This window comes from Phyllostomus hastatus, unplaced genomic scaffold (assembly GCF_019186645.2).
Source record: "Phyllostomus hastatus isolate PE091 unplaced genomic scaffold, TTU_PhHast_1.1 phas_scaffold_1674, whole genome shotgun sequence".
NCBI classification, from domain to species: domain Eukaryota; kingdom Metazoa; phylum Chordata; class Mammalia; order Chiroptera; family Phyllostomidae; genus Phyllostomus; species Phyllostomus hastatus.
Window position 1 is genome coordinate 4,477,395 of NW_025334011.1, and position 19,861 is coordinate 4,497,255.

General features: G+C 39.1%; 1 protein-coding gene across 1 annotated transcript in view; it reads right to left on the minus strand.

Annotated features, from left to right (window-relative positions):
* Positions 1 to 4,145: 4,145 nt before the first annotated feature.
* Positions 4,146 to 19,861, minus strand: part of SDAD1 (SDA1 domain containing 1) — a 32,126-nt gene continuing 16,410 nt past the window's right edge. Inside the window, exons 13-22 of the mRNA XM_045858005.1 lie at positions 17,786 to 17,844; positions 17,093 to 17,169; positions 15,616 to 15,713; positions 15,431 to 15,507; positions 14,674 to 14,803; positions 13,150 to 13,244; positions 12,824 to 13,014; positions 12,634 to 12,718; positions 11,416 to 11,577; positions 4,146 to 7,638 (exon numbers count right to left, since the gene is read on the minus strand). Of these exons, the coding sequence (XP_045713961.1) occupies positions 7,591 to 7,638; positions 11,416 to 11,577; positions 12,634 to 12,718; positions 12,824 to 13,014; positions 13,150 to 13,244; positions 14,674 to 14,803; positions 15,431 to 15,507; positions 15,616 to 15,713; positions 17,093 to 17,169; positions 17,786 to 17,844 (1,022 nt within the window). The 3' untranslated portion in view covers positions 4,146 to 7,590. The remainder of the gene's footprint in view (positions 7,639 to 11,415; positions 11,578 to 12,633; positions 12,719 to 12,823; positions 13,015 to 13,149; positions 13,245 to 14,673; positions 14,804 to 15,430; positions 15,508 to 15,615; positions 15,714 to 17,092; positions 17,170 to 17,785; positions 17,845 to 19,861) is intronic.

Here is a 19,861-nt window from a genome sequence, read left to right on the forward strand (position 1 = left end):
ATTTATTTATTTTTAGAGAGGGAAGGGAGGGAGAAAGAGAGAAACATCAATGTGTGGTTGCTGGGGGCCATGGCCTGCAACCCAGGCATGTGCCCTGACTGGGAATCAAACCTGTGATGCTTTGGTTCGCAGCCCACACTCAATCCACTGAGCTATGCCAGCCAGGGCCTCAATAAGCACTTTAAATGTGAATGAGTTAAATGCTCCAATCAAAAGACATAGGGTAGCTGAATGGACAAAAAACAAGACACACACACACACACACACACACACATGCTGTCTACAAGAGACCCATCTCAGAACCAAAGACACACACACACTAAATGTAAAGGGATGGAAAAAGATATTTCATAAAAGTAGAAAAGAGAAAAAGCTAGGGTAGCAACACATACCCAATAAAACAGACTTTAAAACAAAGGCTACAATAAGAGACACTACATAGTGATAAAGGGAGCAATCCAACAGGTAGATATAACCCTTATAAACATTTATGCACCCAACATAGCAGCACCTGAATATGCGAAGCAAATTTTGACAGACATAAAGGGGAAGATCAACAGTAATAACAGTCACAGTTGGGAATTTTAACACCTACTGACATCAATGGATAGATAGTCCAGACAAAAATCAACAAGGAAACAGTCACCTTAAATGACACCATACATGAGATGGATTTAATCAGTACCTTCAGAGCATTTCACTACAAAGCAGCAGAATATACAGAAAACAAGTCTTAATAAATTTAAGAAGATTAAAATCATATCAAACATCTTCTCTGACTAGAAATCAATTGAGAAAAAAACTGAAAAACACAAAGACGTGGAAGCTAAATAACATGTTACTAAACAATAAGTGGGTTAACAATGAGATCAAGGAAGAAATCAAAAAGATACCTTGAAACAAATGAAAATATGGACATAAGAGCCCAAAATCTCTGGGACACAGTGAAAGTAGTACAAAGAGGGAAATTCTTATCATTGCAGGCCTATCTCAAGAAACAAGAAAAATCTCAAATGAACAATATAACTTGACACTAAAGGAACAAGAAAAAGAAAAATGAGCAAAGTTCAAAGTGAGTAGAAGAAAGAAAATAATAAGGATCAAAGCAGAAATAAACAAAATAGAGTAGAAAATAAAAAATCAATGAAGATAAGAGCTGGTTCTTTGAAAAGATAAACACTGACAAACCTTTAACTAGACTCATCAAGAAGAAAAGGGAAGCCAAAATAATCAGAAGAAGTAAAAACTGACACCAAAGAATTGTGAGAAAATATTATAAACAACTATATGCCAACAAATTGGACAACCTGGACAAAATGGAGATTCCTAGAAACATACAATTTCCCAAAACTGAATATGGGTTCAGATTACAACTAATGAAACTAAGGCAGTAATTAAAAAAAAAACAAAACACCCCCCAATAAACAAAAACTCTGGACTGGGTGGCTTCACAGGTTTTACCAAACATTCAAAGAACACCCATCCTTCTCAAACTATTCCAAAAAATTTAGGAGGAAGGAAGACCCCCAAGCTCACTTTACGAGGCCAGCATTATCCTAATTCCAAAACGAGATAAATACACTACAAAGAAAGAAAATTACAGGCCAACATCCCTAGTAAACATAGATACAAAAACCCTCAACAATGGTTTTCTAAAATATTAGAAAACCAGATCCAGCAACACATTAAAAAAGGGTCATGCACCATGATCAAGTGGAGTTATCACAGGGATGCAAGGCTAGTACAATATTTGCAAATCAACAAAATGAAGGATAAAAACCACATGATCATATCAATAGACATAGGGAAAGCATTTGATAAAATCCAGCACCCATTTATGACAAAAACTCAGCAAAATGAGAACAGAAGGAACACACCTCGACATAACAAAGGCCATATATGACAAATACACAGCCTACATCATACTCAATGGACAAAAACAACACACATTTCCCTTAAGATCAGGAACAAGACAGGGATGTCTTCTCTCACCTCTTTCATTCAACACAGTAGTGGAAGTCCTAGTCACAGTAATCAGACAGAAAGAAATAAAAGGCATCCAAATTGGAAAGGAAGAAGTAAAACAGTCTTTATTTGCAGATGGCATGATATTGTGTATAGAGAACCCTAAAGATTCTACCAAAAACTACTAGAACTGATAAATTCAGTAAAGGAGAATACAAAAGAAATATTCAGAAATCAGCTTATATTTATATACCAATAATGAGCTGTCAGAAAGGGAAACTAAGAAAACAATCCCATTACAATTAATAAAAAAGACAAAACCCCTAGGAATAAATTTAACCAAGGAAGTAGAAGACCTGTACTCAGCATATTATAAAACACTAAAGAAAGAAACTGAAGAAGATGGAAGTGGAAGCATATACCCTGTACATGGATAGGAAGAATTAACATCATTAAAATGTCCATACTACCCAAAGCAATCTACAGATTCAATGCAATTCTTATCAAGATATCAATGGTGTATTTCACACTAGAACGAATATTTCAAAAAACTTCTATGGAACCCCAAAAGACCCCAAATAGCTATAGCAATAGAGAAAAAGAACAAAGTTGGAGGAATCATGCTACCTGATATCAAACTACACAAGGCCATAGTAATCAAAACAGCATGGTACTGGCATAAAGAGAGACAGGCAGATCAATGGAACAAAACTGAGAGCCCAGACATAAACCCACACTTTCATGGTCAATTAATATTTGACCATGCCTTTGTTGATTAATATTGACAAAGGAGGCAAAAACATACAAGTGTACAAAAAAACCCCCAAAAAACTATCATTTGGTTGGAAAAATTTTGAGCCATCTCGATTTCATCAATTAGAAATATAAAAAATGTCTTAAAATTACTTTATACTTTACTTTTAAAATAGCGTAACATTTTTCACACACTAGTGTTTTTACCTTACCTTTAAGTAACCTTTTTATAAAGATATTTTTTTTAGAGAGAGGGGAAGGAGGGAGAAAGAGGAGAGATCAGTGTGTGGTGGCCTCTAGCACACCCCCTACCGTGGATCTGGCTGGCAACCCAGGCATGTGCCCTGACTGGGAATCAAACCAGTAACCCTTTGGTTTGCAGGCTGACACTCAATCCACTAAGCCACACCAGCCAGGGCCCTTTAAGTAACTTTTTATCAGTGATTGTTTAATGGCTGAATATTCCATTTAGTAACGATATCCCAGGTTGCTTAAATAATCCCGTATTTCAGATATTACCTTGCACCCATTCTTCCCACTATAAATTATGTTCCCATAGATAGCTTGTTATAGACATTGCTTGTGACTACCCAAAATCCATTTTCCTCTCTTCCTTGCTAACAGAAGCCCAGCTTTGTTCAGATGGTTATGGTGTATCTAACATGAGAAGCCAACAATCCTATTTATTGCTTTCTTGGCTGTGTTCATAGAGTAGCCATGTAACCCAGTTCTGCCTGAGACCTCAAGGAAGGCTGTTGCAGGGATACTGGGAAAGCTTTTGCTTTCGTAGTAAGAGTTGGGACAATACTCCTCTTGCCTTCAATGCCAAGAAATATCTATGAACATAAGGGTATTATCATTATCTCCACATTTACAGATGAGGAGACTGCAGCACAGAAGTGCTGCTCGTGGTCATACAGCTATGCCAGAATCAGCATTTGAATCCAGAATTTGGCTTCAACACTCTAAGAATGACTAAGCAAAACCCTGAGGGCATCACTGAGCTCAGACCCGCAGCTGTCTACCTCCAGACTTCTCATATGAGACTCCAAACTGGTCAGACTATTTTTAGATGCATATTTTGTTACTTGTAGCAAAACAACCCCAAACACACCTCTTGTCATATTTTGGACCATTTTCTTTGATGAGACGCTCAGATGTGGGTTTGAGTAAAAGATTATGACTGTTTTTTCGGTCCTCGGCACACACTACAAATTATTTTCCATAAGAATTATGCTAATACAGCACTTTGGCTAACATCGGGCATTGCTGGGTAGAGGACCAGGGTCCCATCTGGCACCTGTCAGTGGACAAGTGCAAGGGAGGGGTACCGAAGACGAGAGCACGACTCCCTCTAGCACACGTGCACACCAGCCCTCGCCTCAGTTATGAGGACTCCTTTCTGATTTAGAAACAGTTCACAAGAGTGAGTCTTAAGGCACCTTTATTCTCCAGCCTCAAATACAGTTGTTTCTTATATAATGACATAAGTAAAAAACATGTACACTGTAAAAGATTCAAAAAGTAGGAAGAAAAAATGCTCATATGATTCCAACACCAAAGAATACCATGTTCAATATTTGGCATATTTCTTGGACTTTTATTATTCCCTATTCTCTCATGCATAATTAAATTATACTATAAATACTTTGTTTTGTTCATTTACAAGCATTTCCTATTGTAAACATTTCCTATTGAGATCAAATTGACAAAACAATGAAAGCAAAATTTGCAGGAGAAAATAAAATTACCACATAAAGTTTGCCCTATACAAATATATGGTATTAAGTAGTACAGAATTAGCTGTGCTTTCCATTCTTAGTTTCACTTGAAATAGGTACACACCAAAAACTGTAATGAGAGAAAATGTTATTTCCTCTTAAAAGAGAAAAGGATCCATGTCAGTAATTTATCTTTCTATTCATATTCAGTATTTTTTAAAAATATGTAAGTGATAGTTAATTTCTAGTTTTATTTATATACAGTGGAAGGATGTCATTTAGTACAACAGTTTTAAAAAATGTTTATCTAAAACAGTTTGAAAAACAAAATATTCCAACTGATTAAACTCTGTATTCTGATTAATACAGAGTTTCCATACAATATTCTACATAGATTATAAAGTTTCAAATAATTACAGTATGAATAAAAACAAAATTTATATTAACTATAACCTTTAAAAAGTACCAATTTTTAAACCATAACTTTTTCTTTTATGATTCAGGAACATATTTCCTAGGCTGCCCTGTTCACCCTAAGCCTCAGTTTGTTAGCACACAGGCATTTCACACTCCTGCCAGCTGAATGGCCCCTTCTTCAGGATGCCCCAGCCCTAGGCTGTGCCTTTTCTGATGTCTCTGTAAGTGGCCTTGTATTATATAGTTATTTTGTAAGTCTATTCCCTTCATTGGATTCAAAGTTTCTAAATGGCACAAACATTGTGGTTGCAACCCACACAGCATCTAGCAGGGTGCTCTGCATATAGCACAGGTGGCAAACAAAAGGCCCACGGGCCGAATCTGGCCCTCCACCTTGTTGTATCCGGCCTGGCACCTTGTTTCTACCCGGCAGTAGCACTGAGCTCTTGCTTAACTGCTAAGGAGGAATTACATTGACACAGTCCTAAAATTACATTCAGCCCTTTGAAGGCAGCTGTGAGGCTGATGTGGCCCCCAGGGAAAATAAGTTTGATACCCCTGGCACATAGTAAGCATTTGATACACATTCATGTATTTCAAATCAGTTCCCCAAAATGGATGAGGGGTAAAACAAATATTTGTAGTAACTGCAATTGTCATGTCAAGTAAATAAAGCAAAAGATAAAATAAAAAACTGATATCTAACTTTTGGTGAGAAATTTAATGCTTACTTTGAGGCCAATACCATGGAAAGTTCTTATAAATATCAGTTCTCAAAACTCCCAAGAACAATCAATGAGGTAGGTCAGGTTTCAAAGCATTGGGGATATGACAGGATCAGACTCTGACTTTTGTGCTTATTTTCCAATGGAACGTGCTAAGATCACATACATAATATCAGCACTCTAGATCTATACATAGCACTCTGGATTTATACATAGCTTTATACATATTATAATCTTGGACAATGAGAGTTCATCTCAGAAAGGGATCTGTTCTCAGTGCTGACAAAAATTTGAGACTGAAAAGCTGAAGCTGAGATGCTGGTGACTTCTTCAAGGTCAAAGTCACCCTGAAAGGTCACTCTGCCTTTGCTGGTAGCATCCAGCCTTGTGAGAATGTGGTCTTCAAATTTATAGTAAACAGAAAATATTCCCAAGAGATTTATAAAATAGTAAAAGGAACAATATAGAGATAAGATACCATGGGATTAAAGAGAGAAAACAGAGTTAAGACTGCACCTTTGTAAGCCAGACAGTTTTCTGTCTTACACGTAAAGTTCAGTGAAGAGCAGGGTAAGGCCACAGTAGAACGGAAGTCAGAACACAGACTGGACTTCGGTCCCTTGGCATCTAAGTAGGATGGGAAAGTCTGGCGAAGGATGAAACTTCAGGCACCATCACAATTCATGCAGCAAAGCTGTGGACCTCACTGCTATGCCATTTTGATTTTCTTTGCCTCTCTCTCGAGCTAGACACATGAAATATTCAGTTCAAAAATGCAAACAGAAAACAGTCTGCAGCATTCAAATTTGCATCAGACACATTCTGTGAAACACCGAAGTTGCCGGGGTTGACTCTGAGAGCTCTCTGCACTAGGCCAGTGCAGTTTAATCATTAAACCTCAAGGTCTTCACAACTAAGGCCCAGTCACACAGCTTCATTCAAATAAAGCTAAAGCTGAACTTAGAAAGTGAACAGAAGATACTGGACGATACTGGAAAGGGAACAAGAAAAGTAGTTTTAGAAGCTGCTTTCTAATTCACAGTGGGCAGAAAATTGCTCTTGACTTTAATTTAAAGAACAAAGAGTAATTTTCTCATCAACCACCATATTATCTAATAAGTCTGAGGTAAAAGGCATCAAAATTTCCAAATGCAACAACTTGCAAACACACTGACCACACTTTCGTGTCCCTATAAGTCCACTCAAACACACCCAGGGGAAGGGAACACAGCCACTCAACACATAAGAGTACCTATTTGACACGAGAAGCCTTTTTATGCACACAAATATTACATGGTGAAAAAAGATCCTTCTTTTTTGGTTTCCTACCAATTTGATTTCTTTTCCCTCTGTGGCAGAGTGAGTGATTCAAATGATAAAGACACTCCAAGATTACTGTTTATACTTAAGGCAATGTAAAAAGTGAGGTTTTTACCTAGCACTCACACACACACACACACACACACACACACACACACACACACAAAAAGGAATTAAATCTTTTAGATGGACTAAAAGAGCTAAACTGTCTACCCGAAATCTGTACAGCATGGACCTGTTTTTGGCAGGTAAGCCTATTTACAAGTAAGAACCTCTTACTCTTGTAACATTGTCCTGTTTTGTTTGAAGAGAATATGTAACTCCAGTCCCCTGCACAGTTCATCTATAAGGCCTTTGGGACCCCACAGAAATATGGACTACCTCTACGACAGAACTATTTACACTGTACTGAGAATACACTTATACACCTACCCCCACATCCTCTGAATGGGCTGTGAATGCCTTGAATGAGGGATTATGAAAATGTTTTACATTACTACTATTTACATTTCAAACATTCCCACCATTATCCATCTCAAAATAAAATACCAAATCACTGCCAAATTTACTTTCGTCTTCACAATATAGTGTTTCTGGACTTTTTAATGTAAACATTCTTCATTTATTAATTCTCACAGTACTGACACAAATTTAACATTTTTCTTGGAATGGAAACTTGCTTGTCCAGGTTACTTCATCCTTTTTCTCTTTTTCAAAAGTGCGTCTCGTAGTGCCAACTAGAAGACAAAGAAGAAACATCTAAACATGGTAATTCTTGAGTACCCAATTATACTAATGTGGTTACATGAAAGTGTACCAAAATTGAATCACTAAGTCAACAAATTATCCTCAAAAACTACAAAGACTGAAATATTTCACAAAAGATCAGATCTGTAACCAGGCAAGGGCCTCCTTACTACGAGGAAATTGGCAAAGCTCTTGAATGCTGTTCCCACCTCATGTGACAAAAGCTCAAAACAGAAGCAGCTACAGAATACAGGGATGAGCATTACTTGTCTCCAGCAACAACACACAGAGACAAATCTCTGGTCTATACAGCTCTTAATATTCTAGAGTTGTGGGTAGAACAGTCTAAATGAAAGTCAACAGGAAGAGATTTTTTTTACAATCCCCTTTTCCAAGATCACATATATTCTACTAAATATGGCATATACAGACCATATACATAACTCTATAATATAGAATTTGGAACACAGAAAAATGCTCCCTTATTTGTAGATTTTCAAATGGGTTTGTTTAATGCAGTAAATGAACTAAGAAAATTTTAAGTAGTTAATTACTAGCACTTAATCTGTATAATGGCTCAAATATGAAGAAATTAACTCAGAATCAAAACACTGACAATTGTCTTTTAAGACAAAAATATTTAATCTAGTTACTATGGGCTAATTTGTAAGTTGTTTAATTATTCTGTGTTGGCTATATGAATCCTGAGAAAGAAGATACCTACTAAGAAGGGCTCTGTGTGGCTAAGCTCAAATTAAACAACAACAACAACAACAGAAACAGAGCCTAGCAGCTGTTTCTACACAGGGGCCTCTCACACAACTGCACGTCAGGAAGAGGCGTGCAGTGAACTGCCTGCCTCTGCTGAAAATTGTCTGCCTGCCCCAAGTTTCTGCCATCTGAGCCAGTCTTTGTGAAGGAGTTCCTGGAATCCTATTTCAACCAACAAGACTGAGGCTTTCCTCATCTAACTGGAACTGTCCGGCTCCAACCAACCAGAGCAGCCCTATTCTAACCAAGGACAGTGTCTATTGAACCAATCAAACATTTAGAACTTGGAGCCCTCATTTGCATAACGATAGACCAATCGGGGACAAAGTCGGGGAGGAGGAACTTCTGTCCACATAAGCCAGCTCCCCTCTGGTTCTGGGAGTGATCTTTCCCTTCCCACTGAAGACTGAGTCTCCCTGGCTGAACTGAAACAGGAAAGATATCTCACCGGAACAGACCAGCAGAGCACAAAGCAGACCAGCATGGAGCAGAGTAGACCATTCAGGAGCACAGCAGAGCTGTAGAGTTAGAAAGGGCCCTAGGGACACGCAGCCCCAGGGCTGCATCACAACTGAGCTATTTTGTATTGAATAAACTTTCCTTCTTCACTGCACCCAAAATTGGAGATTCCTGAAGGTGTTGGCTTGGCACCAACAACCATCAGCTGACAGATGTGAGCAACAACCATCAGCTGACAGATATAAGAAAGATGAAATGAAAGTAGTAATTATAACCATAAAAGCTTGAAAATGAAAACCTTAAGATCTGAAAGAAAAGAAAAAAAAAAAAAAGGAAAACTGCAGGGCCAATATTGAAAGTCAACCTGTGAAAGCCCTTATAAAGTTTTACATTTCCCAGAAGAAAGTAAACAGAATATAAAGTAAAACATTATGAAGAATAAATCCAAAGTTAGAAAGAGATAGCCAAGGTCAGTGTATACATCTTAAGTATTCCATTAATTCCTGAGAACCACTCCTTGATTCCTAGACACTTTTAAAGATCTCCAGCTTCTGAATTTTTAAAAAGATTTTATTTATTTTAGAGAGGGGGAGAGAGAGAGAAACATCAATGTGTGAGAGGACTCATCAATTGCTGCCTCTCACATGTCCCCAAGTAGGGACCTGGCCCGCAACCCGGGCATGTGCCCTGACTGGGAATCAAACCAGCAACCTTTCAGTTCGCAGGCTGGCACTGAGTCCACTGAGTCACACCAGCCAGGGCTAGCTTTTGAATTGTAACAAGAGGAAGGTGTTCATTTTTGGAGGGTGGGGGGAGGGGGTTGGAAGTTGTCATGTACATGTTCTAAGTTTTAAAATTTTATGATTTTTATTGACTCCTTGCCTTTGGCTCATATCTGCGTCTTGGTATTTCTTTCTATATAGGCAGAATAGCTAGAACACTTGAGGTAGAAAAATTTAACAAGTTCATTTTAACCTAATTTGCATAGCTGAGGAGGCAGTTTCTCAGACTCATTTATGTGGGTCTTATTTTCTCATCTGTAAAATCATTTTAATCACAGTACCTGGCTGGGTGTGGGTGGATAGAATTGAACAAAATAGAAAAAAAAAAAAAAAAACCCGAGAGAGAGAAAAAAACTCATGGACTCGGACAGCAGTGTGCAGTGACTGTCGGTGGAGGGGGGTTAGGAAGAGTTGGAAGAGGGTATGGAGGACTAAATGGTGATGGAAGGAGACCTGGCTTGGGGTGGTGAACACACAGTACAGTGTATAGATAATACGTTGTAGAATTGTGCACCTGAAACCTGTATACTTTTGCTAACCAGTGTCACCCAGTAAGTTTAATAAAAAAGGAAGAAAAAAGTTGTAGTACAAGCACATATTGATATGTACTGATTACATTAACATGCTGACAAGGAACAATGCCAGGCTTCTCAATCATGCCAAAAGGGGCTTGCTAAAGACAGAGGAGGTAGGGAATGCAGGAATAGCCTTGGCTAAAGTGTAGCAAGGTCACCAAGACCTCATAATGAAGCAAGGCCTATCAACTATTACTATTCCCTCAACCACAAACTCTTACAAAGGGCTGATGCAGGATAAATTCATGGAGTTAATAAACTCAACTATGAATTTAAATTGAATTGGGAAATTTTAAATCTAATGGCACCTTTCATTTTACCTCAATTTCAACAACTTGTATGCAAAATGTTGTTACTTTACTATTTATATAATGTTGTTAAACACAGTTTAGAACTAGAAATACTAAATAGACAGTAGACTTCAAAGTGGTGCCTTAATTCAGTTAACACTGACTTGGTTCCCACACAGACAGAGCACTGCCCTGGAGAGCTGGCCATTACATTCAGGCCTGGAAGGCTTGTCCTAGACTAGCATTCTGGAAGACTGGTTCAGAATGTGGGAGCAGTTTACCTATGACCAGATTCCCTGGAAAGTCTTCAGAATACAGTTAGAAAACACCCCCAGTAGCAAAAGACATTAAAATATAAATTTGTTTTATTCAGTGAATTACTGAAATAAGCCAGCCCAGCATAAGACTAACCATCAAAGATGAAAAATGGATGAAATGAAATCCCAAAGGCCATTATTTAAACATACGGCTTTACAAAAGGACATGTACCAACAACAGAACTGTTCAGTTTGCACTGCTTTACTAAAACTGTTTCCAAGATATTACCACACGTAATTATTGCTTTTAAAAAATGTATCAGACTGATAATAAGCACTCAAAATCTTATTCAGTTCATTTTGATATTTCACATAAATGTCAGAATTTTAGCAAAGAAATCTCTATCCCTTTACTTACAGAGAAAAACAAACTCCACTTTGGTCACACAGATGAATCTCAACCAAGTCAGGTCTAGAATTTACACGCCCTATCTGCCACCTCTCCAAAACACTCCCCATTAACCCTAAGACACATAATGCAAGGTCTTCAAAAGGCAGGAGTCCACCCCAAGTGTAAAGGTACCTTAGAATGACAATACTACTCTAGCCAGTCAAGCTTGAAGTTGAACTTACCTGCTTTTCTCGGAAGGAACGCTTATTTTTTGAGCGGACATTATGGCTATACCGCATCATCATGAAGTTTTTTTGTTTTTTCTTCTCTTTATTTGTAGAACTGGAAAATGGATTCATTTTGGTTTTCTTCCTCACAAATTCTTTTCGGTCTGTCTTCCCAGCCTATCAGCACATACACATAAGAAAACAGTTCAGGAGATATCTAATCAATATACACATCCCCTCTGTGCTGGCTGCTCTACCGGATGCCAAGGACACAAAGATAAGTGGAACCAGGCCCTGCTCTCCAGGGACTCACTCAGCCCAGGGGAAATGGACCATGGTGCAGTGGAATGGGACAAGGGCAGCTCAATGGAAGAAAAGGTCCTATCAGCCTGGTGAGGTCTGAGGAACTTCCTAGAAAGGAAAACCTTTGAGCTGTTTTTTGCAGACTGAAGGTATTCATGGTGGGGAAAAAGGAGAGGAAGGGGTAGAGCATTTCCGAAAGTGGGAGTAATGGTATGTGCAAAGGTATGGAAGAGAAAGGACATGGGTTTATTTTTATTAAGATTTTACTACTTTTAGAGAGAGAAGGGAGAGGAAAAAGAGAGGGAGAGAAACATCAATCAGTTGCCTCCCACATGCCCTCAACCTGGGACCTGGCCCACAACACAGGCATGTGCCCTGACTGGGAATCAAACAGGTGACCTTTCGGTTTGTGGGATGATGCCCAACCTACTGAGTGACATCAGTCAGGGAAAGAACACAGGTTTTTAAACTTCTCTAAACAGGTATCAGTACAAATGGAATGTAGAGGGTTATGTGGAGCCAGTATAGATTGATGCCTTAAAAAAAGCAAAGGCACAGAAAATGAAGATGGAAATGTAGGCAGGGTGCAAGTGCCAGAGGCAGAATCCAACTGTCTGACTTTTCTTGAACAGCCGTAAACACCCCCCTGCTTTTCTAACAGCTTTTACAAATGCACTGAGCCTCCCCGCTACCATACATGTCACAGTGCTTTCTGTGCTCCACAACAGGGTTTGGATGGTGGCTAGCCAGTTGTTCAACTTGTCTACCTGAACGCCTCATCCCTATACATTTTATTCTATGTTCAGTATACCTGTACTCAGAACATTAAAATAAAATACCACCTACCACTCCATGCCTATACTAACTAGTTTCGGGTCACGTTTCATTTTTTTTTGTTTAAAGGACTAGGGAATAATATCCCTCACCCACCATTGCAGTTGCTAGTCTTGTCTCCTTGTCAGACTTTGGCTTTTTATGAAGGTGTTCAATGTCCCGAAGAGAAAGTAACTCGCCCCTGGAATGAAGGAAAAAATGTAACGTGACGCAAGGGTAGAATTCCTCTTGGACACTTTCACTACCAGGTGAGCAGACTGAAGACCTGGGGTATGTGCTGCTGTACCTGGGATCTTCATCACTGTCTATTTCAATATATTTCCTCTTTTGGGCTTTCCCAGGGGCAGCGTCGAGTTCTTTCCTCATTTGGGCCAGGCGGATTTTTTGGAAGTCTTCCTGTGTTAAAACCCGGCTGGTACTGACAGCTGCGGCTTTGGCCTTCCGCTCCTCTGCGGGCATGCTGTTCAGCTTCCTGGACTGGAGAGCACAGGACAAACCACTGCTTGGCTACTAGCTCCAGAGGGAGCTTAGGCCCCCAACGAGGCCTCACACAGATTAAGTCTTCATGAACATCTGAGTGACACACTTACAGAAGGGAATTCTGAAACTTACGATTTCTTGCTGCTCTTCATCGGAAGAGTGGCTTACGTCAACCCACTCCTCGTCGTCTTCTGACTCTGCACTGAGACTGGCACTCTCCCACCCGTCTGTGCGAGAAAGAGCACACCGCTAGTCTATCACATGAGTACTCAAGGCAAATGGAGATAAATCGAATGAAACCTTAACCTTCATAATCTTACTTGGCTCTATGAACCAAGAACTGAGCAATATTGACTGTTACATATGCCACATCAATTTAGTTAATTTAAGGAATAGGAAGTAAGAACTGACCAAGTATCTACCCTGAGCCAAAACCTCCTCCACACAGAAGAGGAACAGACTCTCAAGTTAAGTAACCTGCCCCAAGACAGTTACAAAATGCAGCCTACACTGAAATCATGGAAATCATGTGACTCTATAGAGGCCAAGTTCTTTCCACCAAACCATGAACATCAAAACTGCACTTGTACAGTTATTTTGGCTACATAGCAAATATCCATCTCTTCTAAGCATTTTAACAAATGTTTTCAGAAACTAGTTAGAAGGAGTCATTCAGAAACAGAGGTATGAGATTTTGGTTGTCTTGCAGACACCACAATGAAGGGGTATTAGAGTTATTAATGGAGCCACCAGACACTTGCAATATCAGTGGTTCCCCGTGTTCTGTCATACACTGTCCCAGCCCTCTGGTGCGATATAGACAACCACTCATGATAAGGCTCCAACTCAGTCTCTAGCCGGCTATTTGGCTATGTTCTCTACCTTGCATTCTGTACTGTAATAGTTTCTTGAACCCTTCACGGCTTTGTTCACAGGTGGCCTGGAAAGTCTCCACTGTTCTACCATTCCTTACTTACAATTCAAAATGCAGCTCATGAGTCACCATCTCCCTGCGGTCTTTTCTGAACCTTTGAGATGGACCTGACCTCTCTCTTGTCTTTCTGCCCCACTCCAATCATAAATCATATTGACACTTGATTCTCAGCTGTTTAGGAAAGGCCCTCAGGACAGGAACCATATCATTCTTCTTCATGCTGACAGTGGCCAGCCCACAGCTAATGCTTAAGAAAGCTTTGATGAAATCATGAATGAATGAACAGAAAGAAAACAAGCCTTTAGCAAACAATGTAATAAAGGCTAACCCTAGAAAGCAGAATGGTGTTCCTCAAGCATTTGACAAATTCAACAAGCATTTTCTGTCAACAAGAAAACCTTGGAGGATTGCTAAGGACTAATCCTCATCACTTTTTTCCGGGCAATAAACAAAAAATCATTATATTTCCCAAGAGACCAGCATCCCCTTGATACGGGGCAGCCACCCTGAAGGACCTGAAGAGACCTCTCCTACACTAGAGTGTAAGTTTCCTAACAGCAGGACCCATGCCCATTTCATCCCCAAGTCTTTTAACAGTGCCTGGCATGCATTCACTGCTCAATAGGTACCTGCTGAATGAAGGTTCAAAAACACAAAGATTTCAAAGTCAGTACAGATACTGGCAAGATGATATCCTGAACAGTAGTGAAATAAACATGAACCTTCATTGTTTTCAGCATTCTCTTCTTCTTTTTCAACTTCCAGAATTTCTGCTCCTGGGATGTAATCTTTAGCATCTAATTCTCCATATTCTTGTATTCTTGCTTCTACAGAGGCCTCTGTAGGCTTACCCTAAAGGAAAGGAATCATTTTTAATATGGTCATGAGATTGTAAAACATCACTCATGAAAAGGATTCTCTAGGATTATGAATTTAGAAGAGAAAATCACACACAAAATGAAGTAATCTAAAGCCAACAAACAGTCCACTCATGCCTTGGGTCCAAGTAAATCCCCCAAGCCAGAACTCTGTTTACTATTTTCCTGTTTTCTTCTGATCCAGCTCAGGAAACTGGAAGTTATTAGAGAATAACTCTTCCACTTCTTAAATCTTGAGATCACCATCTCTCTTCCTTCCCAATTCCCAAGAGGTGGCATCCAGCTAGAGAAAGACCATTCAATACTGGCATCAGCTACTGACTGACCTTTGAGATTCCAATCTGTTAGTGATATCAAAAGCTTTTAAGATAAAATAGCCTGATTGGTCTATAAGACTCATTCATCATCAAAGAGTACATGTCAACTACAGAATATTTAAGGCAATGGTATTCAATTAACTATATTCTGAGCTTAAAGAATAAAATTATGCATATCACCAATACTCATAAGCATCACAAACACTAAAACTTAAACTGTAGGGTATTACTCTTTACCTTCTGAGACTATAACCATTAGATCAACATCTGCATGCTTCACCTACCCGGAATTTCTTCTGTAACATCTGAGGATTCAGTGTTCGGAAGAGCTGAATCAAAGTTCTAGCAGACATCATTACATCTGTAAAATAATACCTTTAATTTAGAAACTCCAGAGCAAAGAGGCTATTGAGATAAAAAATGAATCACTCTATATTCTTTGGTCTACAGAGACTAATATGCTACTTACTCTTATCTTTGTGAGTTTTATACTGTGCCAGGTCTTGGAGAAGCTCTTCAGTCATAGCTAGGGGACAGCGAGCTGTTATCTCTTTTATAGCATTGATTCTAGAAAAGGAAAAATGTGTTAAAAAACTCAAACAGCAATTTCATATGGTCCAACTGCAGGTTTCCTAAAAAAGACGGAAAAGGTCCAGAAGTTGGGTTTTATAGAGCTTAGGTCTCTAAAGCTGCAGCCTGGTGGAGAATGTGAGGGTGGGCAGTCTCAGAGGGCTTTTGTTCCAGACAGTTCACTGCCATTTCCTCTACTTGTGAAGTAAGAAACAGTACCTTCTTTGTAATGTACATAATGGCAGCATTTATTCACCCACTCGAAGGGACTAGGTCAAATAAAAGCTAAATGTCTTTAGGGCTGGTACCCCAACAAGAATTCCATAAAAAGCAGCTCCTAACATACTACTTAGTTACCAGGACATATTTAATAACTATTAAACCAGTGCTCACACTCATTAAGATTTTTTGAATGAAATCAAAAGGACTATTGCACTGTCTAGGGATTAAAGAAAGAGTGATTTATACATATTTTTTGACTAATTTCTTCCCCTTCTTTCCACTATTCCCCTCCACCCCGCTCCCCACTGGCAGCTGGGCCAACTGTAATAGAGTAAACAAGAATAATTTTTTTAAAAGATAAAGAAAAGAAAGAAATAAAAATAACTATAAATAGGGATTCAATAACAAATCATTTGTCCCAAGGGAAGATATGAATTCAGGGTAGAGGTAGGAGTAAAACACTTAGACTGCCAAACAATCACTCATTTGGAAAAGTAAAGCTAATAAAAAAACCAAAATGCTGATTAAAAAGACAAATTTCTCTTCCTCCTCAAAGTTAAAAAAAAATTGTTCATTTTTAGAGGGGGAAGGATGGAGAAAGTGAGAGAAATATCGACATGTGAGAGACACACTGATCAGCTGCCTCTCCCACACACCCCAACCAGGCCTGGCCTGCAACCCAGGCGTGTGCCCTGAATGGGAACCAAACCAGTGACCTTTCGGTCTGTTGGATGACGCTCAACCAAGTGAGCCATGCCAGTTAGGGCACCCTCCTCAAAATTCTGACCAGTAACAATATCAAGCTTCCTGAGAAGATTGAAGTATGTATTTTTTAAAGATTTTATTTATTTATTTTTAGAAAGGGGAAGAGGGAAGAAAAAGAGGAAGAGAAACATCATTGTGTGGTTGCCTCTCACAAGACCCCTACTGGGAACCTGGCCCACAACCCAGGCATATGCCCTGACTGGGACTTGAACCAGTGACCCTTTGGTTCGCAGGCCAGTGCTAAATCCACTGAGCCACACCAGCCAGGGCGGAAGTGTACTTTAAACTACTTTCCTAGAGGCCACATTGCCAGCTGAAATCTTGGACATATTAAAGCATACCTGGTACATTAAAAACATACCCAGTGCCACTAGCCACATTTTACATACCCCACTGTCATGACTTCCCCCGAGTTCTTGTCGGTGACAAAATTGTTGGCCACAGTCATCAGCAGTGACTGAATGATCTGAATTGGGAATAAAAGAAGAGTGCTGGTAAAATGTCTGTACCCACTCAAACACTAGAGGATGAAGAACAGCAGATTATTCACGGAAGGAAAATAGCATTCCACCTTCCATTTGAGAGTTGGAAAGAATTAAGACTGAGGAAAACTGTTAAAAATACCCCACTTGGGGTTTTAATTTTCTTGGCTAACTTAAGATTAAATTTTGCTCTCCTTTAATGTTAGTTTTCAATATAGATTAAAGAAATTGCTTTGACCATGGGCAATGCAATCCAAATACTGTTTTAATCAAAAGAAGGAATTATCAGCTTTGAAAAATAATCGCTAATAATTTACTGATACTTTTGACTTCCCACCATAAAATTTGGAAATTAACATCAGAATTGTCAACAACTTGTCTGAAACAAAGTTTACCTTCTACAGTAATTTTTTTTCCAGTTTCTATAACTAAGCTGTGTATATATATCTCAAGAGTTAATGTCTCCTCTACTCACTTAAAAATAAGTGTAGGGGGAAAGACAGTTATACCTATGGGAAAAGCCACCATGATATGCTCAATAGTAAAACTGCTATGCATCACACTCTAGGTCCAGACAGAAGTAAGGTTTAAAGTTCTCACCTCTGGTGGTACTAAGTGATGAGATGCTTGCGCAGCAAACAGAAGGATCTTTGTTACTTCTAAAAATGTAAGAGGTCAGAAAGGTTATAGTCAGTTTATTATTCTGCTCTCCCAACTACAGCAAACATGGTAAGGACATTCTGGCCTTAATGCTACTGCTGCTTACTCCACATGGACACCCAAACCCAGTATCTGTGTGGCTCCCTGGCTTCCTTCAAGTCCCTACTCGATTTGCTGCCCTACTGAGTCTTTCCTAACAACATAATCTAAAATAGAACTTGCCCCAGCATTGTCTGTATTTTGCTTCCCCTTTCCTCAAACACTTATCTTCACCTGGACATATACACAGCACTCTCAGGACCTCCCTCTAGAATGTAAGCTATATGAAAGTGAGGATGTTCACTGTGAAATTCTTAGTGTCTAATGCAGTGCCCAGCCTAGAAATCACTCAGTGAATAAATATAAACATACATATATATACACACTGTCCCTACAAAGGGGCAGTATATATAAAGAACATGGCCTCTGGCAAAAGTAAGTGAGGTGAATCCTCATTTGCCATCTATTTGCTGAGTGACCTTGGCCTTTTCTTTTCCCCTATACTCCACAAGACTGAAGAGAGGATTAGACAAGATTATGTATGTAAAGCACTTGGCACATACTAGACATTCAATAAACATTCAGTTCCTTCCTACCTAGGTTCAAGTTCAAAAGCAAAAGCAAACCTCTCTTCTCTCCTGCTTTCATGTTGTTTTTAATTGAAAATACACACGAGGATAATGAGAACAGTAAGATAAAATCCTAGTATCTATTACAAAATTACAGCAAAAGGTCAAACTTCTTTTTTAGAATTTTCACATGATTATTTATGGCATTACAGCAGTACCCTCATACCTGCAGGAGATACATTTCAAGAGCCCCTGGTGGATGACGTGTGAAACCTCAGAGAGTACCTGGCACTGCATATACTATGTTCTTTCCCATATACAGCTATCCCTTGAAACGACATGGGTTTGAACTTTATGGGTACACTTATACGTGGACTTTTTTCAATAAACATAGTAGATATATGTTCTCTTCCTGATGATGTTCTTTATTCTTTTCTTTTTTAGTTTTTCTTGGATTCTTTATTGGGATTAGAACTTCTGTTTTTCCTCTTTTTCAATATTGATCTTATTCATAAGTCAAAAAGAATAAAGGCAAGAATAAAGTAAAATAAATATAACATTTCTATTTGATGTCTCTAAACCCCTTTTCTTCAGGACCTGGGAAAGCATATGTGGCTTTTCTGTCTTTCCTACCCTTTCCTTTCCCCCCTCCTTTTTTAACATTTCCATCTGAGACATCAAGTATCACCTGGCCATGTTCCACTGCCATGGGGTTTAGGTTGGTAGTCTCAGGGACATCCGATGTTTGGTAGATATTGTGGATTTTCTCACATCCCAGGTGGAGGGAGATTGGAGATAACATGAATAAGAAGAGAAGAATCTCTCCACTCTGGAAGGGACCTCAGCCAAAGCCCCATTCCGCACAGGTGGAGGACTAAGGGAGAGGCACCTCCTCCACCTTCCCTATACTTTCCTTTTTTTAAAAATTTATTTTTACAGAGAAGAGGAGGGAGAAAGAGAGAGAGAAAAACATCGATGTGCAAGAGAAACATGAATAGGCTGCCTCTTGCACGTCTCCAATCAGGGTCCTGGCCCACAACCCAAGCCTGTTCCTTTAACTGGGAACTGACCTTTCGATCTGCTGGACAATGCCCAACCCACTGAGTCATACCACTCAGGGCCCTTATACTTTTCTTATTAACACTGTCTTTTCTTTAGCTTACTTTATGTAAGAACACAGTATGTAACACATATAACATATAAAATGTGTTAATCGACTGTTTATGTTATTGGTAAGACTTCTGGTCAACAGGTTAGTAGCAGTTATGTTTTTGTGAAGTCAAAGTTATACAGGAATTTTCAACTATGTGGAGGGTTGGCACCTCTAATCCCCACATTGTTCAAGGGTCAACTGTATACACACCTATGATAAAGTTTAACTTATAAATCAGGAAAGTAAAAGTTTAAC